This window comes from Parasteatoda tepidariorum, chromosome 8 (assembly GCF_043381705.1).
Source record: "Parasteatoda tepidariorum isolate YZ-2023 chromosome 8, CAS_Ptep_4.0, whole genome shotgun sequence".
In the NCBI taxonomy this organism is placed as follows: domain Eukaryota; kingdom Metazoa; phylum Arthropoda; class Arachnida; order Araneae; family Theridiidae; genus Parasteatoda; species Parasteatoda tepidariorum.
This window is the reverse complement of record NC_092211.1, coordinates 70,707,027-70,713,513: the sequence shown is the minus strand read 5'-3', so window position 1 is coordinate 70,713,513 and position 6,487 is coordinate 70,707,027. Positions and strand designations below refer to the sequence as shown.

Sequence of the window (6,487 nt, the reverse complement as noted above, 5' to 3'; positions counted from 1 at the left end):
TGAGATCTGTGTGCGGCGTGACGTCAGCTTTGAGTATGAAATGAACCAGCCCTTCTATATCTTCTTTTTAGCCCAAATTATTTTTACAAAAAGTAGCTCAAAAGCGACATTTTCGGAAAAAATCTGAACTTCTTTTACAAATATGCGACTATTTTAAATTATATATTGCTGATCAACTATGGAGTAGTGTCTAGTCTTGTTATCGAATCAAAATCAAAATATCAGAAACAAAAAAAAACACAAACAAAAACGCGTGTAAATTGCCAAAGAGCAATAAATAAAAGCACAGGAAACCTATATGAATTTATAATGCAGCTGTCTGGAGCTGCATCAAAAAGTGAAAATTAATTTTCGTAATCGCGTGTCGTTATTCGCAACGCAGTGACAATATAGATGTCAAAATAGAATCTATTGTTTTTTGTTTTTTTTAAAGAAAGGAACAAATATATATGTCATTAAATATTAATATATATATATATATTTGTAAGAGCTTATGATCTTATTTGAAGAAAAAACAACTCATTTCCATAGATGAGGCCCAAGCTAATTTTTTATAGGTTTTCTTTAACGTTTTATGATGAATTCTTTAAGGAAAAGGTTTCCCCTATCAGGGTCTTCGGTCTCAGCAAAAATGTCCTCATATTGTTTTCAAATTCCTAGTAAATCAGAAATTTTGACATATTCTGTTATTTCCTTTGTTTCGTGGGTGTCATTCTGATAAATTGTGTTTCTATTCACAGAATTTATCTCAAAAACATTCGAAATCTTCAGACATTTTTTTTTCTTTTTTCCGTCGAATGTTTATTTTTGTTCACTTTATTTGTCATATTTATTTCTGCATTTGTTTGTCTAATGTTCCCTTTCTCTGTTTTATTAGTTGTTTGTTTACTGACGCTTATTTCCATTGTATTTTCATTTATAACTTGTAAAGTCAAGTCGCGATTTTCCGGAGGTGTGAAAGTGATCAGTTTCCTTGGGAAACAATTTGCTCTACACAATTTATAACGATGCGAAAATCACTTAAAGATTGTATCACCTGTATGGCATAGTTTAGATCTTTTTTTAGTACTAGAAACTCAGTCGATCTAACCAAATCACAAATTTTTAAATTAAAGGAGCACTCTTTTAACAAATGTTAATTTTCCTTCATCCCTTTACATTTATCCCTATACAACTTTTAATGGGAGCATTCAATTTTGATACAATATGCTCGGTCATCAAATTTATTGTTGATCCCGTATTCAAGTTTAGCATTGATTTTTACTTGCTACTCGAGTTATCTTTCTTTTTTATTTGATCTTTATACTGTACGGATTGTTGACTTTCTATGTATTATTCTGGGGGTAAATCTTTCATCGCATGTGTTGTCTGGTTTTTATATTTTATATAATTACTTAAATCAAGTTTAACCACATTTTGCTTTAGTTGTTTAGGAGTAGTGTAAGGTGAGCGATTAGTATGTATTTTATTTTGTTCTCTATCCGTGCAAATTCGGTCATATATCCTGAGTTTGTGCTTAAAATCATTTAAATTAGTTGACAAACATAATATAGTTTTGCTTTGTTCGTTAATAGAAAATTTCGGATGTGTCGTTAATAGAAAATTTTATTAAAGCTTGTTCATCAATTATACTTTGGCTTGCAATTTCTTTCAATTTAAGAAATATATTCTTGCACAAATTTGTACGAACGTGTTTTTTCGATTTAAAAAAAAATTTCATAAATTTTGACTGTGTTATAGTCGACTAGAAATTCATCGATTAACTATTTTTTAATTGAGTGAATGAATTTAGATTAAGATGGCTACGAAGAAGCAGCAACTCTTTTCAGTGTAAAAACTTATTATCATATAAAAATTATGTAAAGGGGATAAATCGGCCTGATTTTCAAACAATTTGAACCACAAATTAATGTTTTCATGCTTTTTGCCATTTTAAAAGTAGAACAGAAAAAGAATTAGAAAAGAAAAGTAGAAAAGAAAGTAGAACATTTTGTTCTGCATTTAAATTATAGTTTTCTACACTGAAATAAATTTCAGTTCTATTGAAATTATTAGAAGTTTGAATACTTTTAGAATTAACAGAATCCGGTTCCCTATAAATTCCTAAATTATTTTTAACATCATTATGATTAATCATCGATATATTCGACTCATGATTTATTCGTTATTTCTTGTTTTCATACGTAAATTTCTTCAAAAATTTAGTTAAAAATAATTCAATTAAAAGTAATAAGGAAAAATCAATAACTCGAACTATAAGAGGATATTTATGTAATATACTTCAATCTTTTGTACCATTTTAGCTTATTATGTTTTAGAAAGTTCACTTCTTAGTAATGAACAATTTATAATATGAAACCTTACGAGGATTATAATTTTAACAAATATTTAATGCGTATTATATCCAATGAAATACAAAGAAACAGATAAACTTCTTTTTGAAACTGAAAAAATTCCTTTCAGGAGCACAATATTGTTTTAAAAAAATAACTTGCCCTTTTAGAAGAAAAATGCGCATCCACAAAATATGGTAAAAAAAATAATTCATCGGAAAAACGTTTTGCTTAAAACTTTTACGTAAAGTTACGCTAAGAAAATCAGAAAGAAATATTTTTTCGTGCTGTTTCTTACAGTTTCTTACAGCTGTTTCTCGCAGTTTACAGTTTTTAGAATCTTCAATAAGTGTTGATATCATGTGATTCTGAGCAGTTGAAATTATCCAGATGGCTTATTCGACGATTCTATTAAGTGAAATTTATTGTTTCACATGATTTTTTTAAAGTTGTATATTTTTGACATGGCACTATTGAGTATTGAGACACTATTGAGTATTTTTATATTAAATTTTTTGTTGATTCGATGACCTGCTTTTATCTTTTTTGATTTTCTGACTGATGACCTGCTTTTATCCTTTTTGATTTACTTCGCATGGGAGGAAAATAAAAAGAATCTTCTGACTTTTCTGACAAAAGGAACTTGAGTGAATTATAAGTTCAATGATCAATATTTTCATCTTATTCTTTCCTTTGTTTAAAAAAGAGTAGCTGCGCTTCAACATTTTCCTTTCTTCTTCCTTTTTTCTGATTGTTTCAAATATATTTCAAAATTTATTTTTAGAACCCAAGATATAAATTACCGAATGCCAGCTAATAAGATCTTATGATCTTATTTAAAGAAAAAACAAGTCATTTCCATAGACGGGGCCCAAGCTGATTTTTTATAAGTTTTATTTAACACCTTATGATGAATTCTTTATGAAAAAGACTTCATCAATCAGGGTCTTGGGGTTTGGACATTTGGGCCGGAGGTTTTGCTAGAAGTTGCATCATGAAAAATCTACGCATCTTCAATGGATTCCAAAATTTAACCCAAAATTCTGAAAGGTAATTGATTGCAAGAATATCCTTAAGTTAATCAAATGCCCTTTAAACAGGAAAACTTAGAGTTAAAAGAACTTAATGGGAAAGTTAGAAATATTAACGGAAAAGTTAAAAAGTTAGAGAAAACATGGAAAATAATAAAGATTAATGAAAAGAGTAAATGAAAAAATAAATATTTAAAAAAAAAATTAGTTTTTCTCCTTTTTCTTCTTGTCTTTATTGCGCTANTATATAATATCCCTCAAAGGGCTCAGACTAGAACCGTAATTTAATTGATAAAGAAACTCATGAGCTTATTTTCCTGAAATTTATATGTATTGTTCAAGGAATTAAATCATCCATCAAAACAACATTTAATGATGAAATATTAAAATGTAGTTTGAAAATTCATCAAGATTCATTGGTTTGTCAGTGGCAACTGATTTCCAGTTAGTACCCATAACAATACAAAACTATATCCGGCATAAATATGCATTGAAAAATATCAGACCTAAAATCATTTCATACTACATTTTATTTAAATTTTCTTGCTCTTTCTAACTATTGTCTTTTCCTTATTAAGAGATAAAGTCTTATAATTAGAGGATACGTTCCTGATACTCCAGTTCGTCCAAAATCCCAAAAATACTTTTAGCCAAATTTTGATTCTTTTTAAATAGTAATATTGCAAAAGTAATGAACTTACTATTCGTAGAGTGAGTCGTAAGCTCATTGTTACTCCCGGTGCAACTAGAAGTCCATCTTTAGGGAGTATCATTCTAGGCTTGAATCTTGGATCGTGCACTAAAAGCAAATAGCCTTCTTCAGAATCAGTAGCTGAAACATAAATCACTTTTTTATGATGAATTATATTTATTATATGAACGTTTTCATCCTATATTATGGTGTTAATTATGTCGTGAGATTCAAGATACGTCCAAAAAAAAAAAGGAATGTATAAAGTGACCTGCTTATCCTTGAATAGTTTGAAATAAGTAATTTTTTAATTTTTTTTCCATAGATTAAAACTTTTAGATATAGACCGGCCTCCATCTACCAATTATGCTATAATAATAAGAAAATTGCATTAACCTTCCGGGCTATGCTTGTCGGCTATCGGCTTGAAGAATGCATGCAAGTTCTTTTACCGATTTTAGACGGTTGTTGCATCCCTTAATTCGATTATCCGACTCATCCCAGAGGTTTTTTATAGGATTTCTACAGGATTCGGGTTTGGATGTTGAGAAAGCCAGTCCATTCGGTTCATTCCATTGTCATCCTACCTATCCATGATGGACCTTGTAACATGAGAAGTGGTGTTGTCATCCTGGAAGTAATAATGATCTGAACCGAATGATTGCAACTGCGTAAGAAGCACATTGTTGTCCAGATTAGGTGTCGGTGTTGAGCTCACCAGGAATGGGGATCAAGGGTAACAGTCCATACCAAAAGAAACATCCTCACACCATAACTACACCTGCACCAAACTTTACTTGCTTTCTAATAAAGGAACGAAGAAAATTGACGCCGGAAAACGTCCTGTCAATGGTATAGCAATGGATCACATGGTCGCCATTCATGACCAGTCCCATGTTATGTTTGCAGAGAGGCCTAAAAACTACTTTGAGACAGTATAAAGGCTTCAAAAGACGGGTCTTGGTCACACTTTTAAAGATTTACCGCTAGTCTGTGACCGTCAAAAAGTGTTCCACTGACTGTGAAAATAAACTTATGCTTGTAAAATGCAGGTTTTGTTTCTTGTTTTTTTACGTAAAATGCTTGGTCACTAACAGTAAATTTATGTCATTCTTGTAAAAATTATCGTCAGCTTAGGCTTCGGCAGTTTTTGAGACTTATACGATTAATTTGTTTGTCGACTCAATGCGAACAGTAGAGCAAGGCGAATTTGTGCTATGCTGTCGTTTGCCAAAGAATGAGAGAGTTACATGTTTGTTGTGCGTGATCACCAATATAAATAATCTGTGACAGAGATGCTCAAACCCAAGAATTTTTTGTTTCCGTTGCCTGGTTATGTAACTGCCATGATAAAGGGTGTATACTACTGAATTGAATTAGGAAGCTTCATACAGTGTCCTCTGCAATAGGAATTTGATTGAATTCAATAATAATAAAATTTTTTAATTTCGATTAGGCAAAATGTTAAATCCTATTATGGCTTTGAAATAAGGTAAGTTTAGTAAGAATTTTATCAATTTATCGTTTCATTCTGACATTTTTTTTATCATAACTTTATGTATACCGTTTTTTTAGGGGTAAAGATCAATAACTATAAATAAATTTCTGGATTAGGCTTTTTTTCCTTTAAAGAAGGAAGCTGGCCGAATAATTGACGGTCAACTCTCTGAATATTATGAAAATTTCTTAGGGAATAGCGGCTAGCCTAAACTCGACCACCACTTATGTCTGGACAACAGATAATTTGTCATTCCTATGCTTCTCAGATAATCTAAAAAGCGAGATTTTTTTTAAAGAATACTTCAGACGGTGTATTTTTGATCATTTCTCTCATTGTTCCAATGTAGACATCAGAAATAAATATCAAGGTGACTTTTTTGGAAAAAGAATAATCAATCTTATTGCATAAATTCCAAAAATCTCCTTTAAAATTCTGTATTTTTTTCTGAAAGACAAGCTTTGCAATTCACCGATGCCAAAGTTTAAAACATTAAAAATTATACTAATCAAACTATCAAATTTTTTACATTTAAAGATAACCATTTATTTTCAACTAAAATTCTAAATAATTCAACTTAAAAAAAATTTAAATTCCAATATCAAGTTCAAGAGCCAGGATGGCTTAGACCATAAAGTGTTCGTCTTAGAATAAGGTAACCGCGGTTTGAATCTGGGAGTTGTTAAGGTGATTCGTGCATTGCTCCCGGCTTGCACATAGCACAGACACAGTAATAGAACGATGGTTTAGAATGCCCATACTGTCTAGCTGACCGGAGGATGCTTTAATAGTTTTCCTCTCCGTGTAACGCAAATGAGAATTAATTTTATTCAAAAAATTCTTAACTAAAGTGAGTTCACCCCAATTCTTGATTCAAGTAATGATCATGGAAGATACCTTGTCTTCCACCTTGGGGTCAAACTTACAAGGTATT

At 30.7% G+C, this 6,487-nt stretch overlaps 1 protein-coding gene across 2 annotated transcripts in view; it reads right to left on the bottom strand.

The window, feature by feature from the left end:
• Positions 1-6,487, bottom strand: part of LOC107436411 (acid-sensing ion channel 5-like) — a gene marked incomplete in the record, with an annotated part of 36,055 nt that overhangs the window by 6,978 nt on the left and 22,590 nt on the right. For both annotated transcript variants that reach the window (XM_071184591.1, XM_071184590.1), the window contains 1 exon segment: positions 4,066-4,196. In XM_071184591.1, coding sequence (XP_071040692.1) covers positions 4,066-4,196 — 131 coding nt within the window.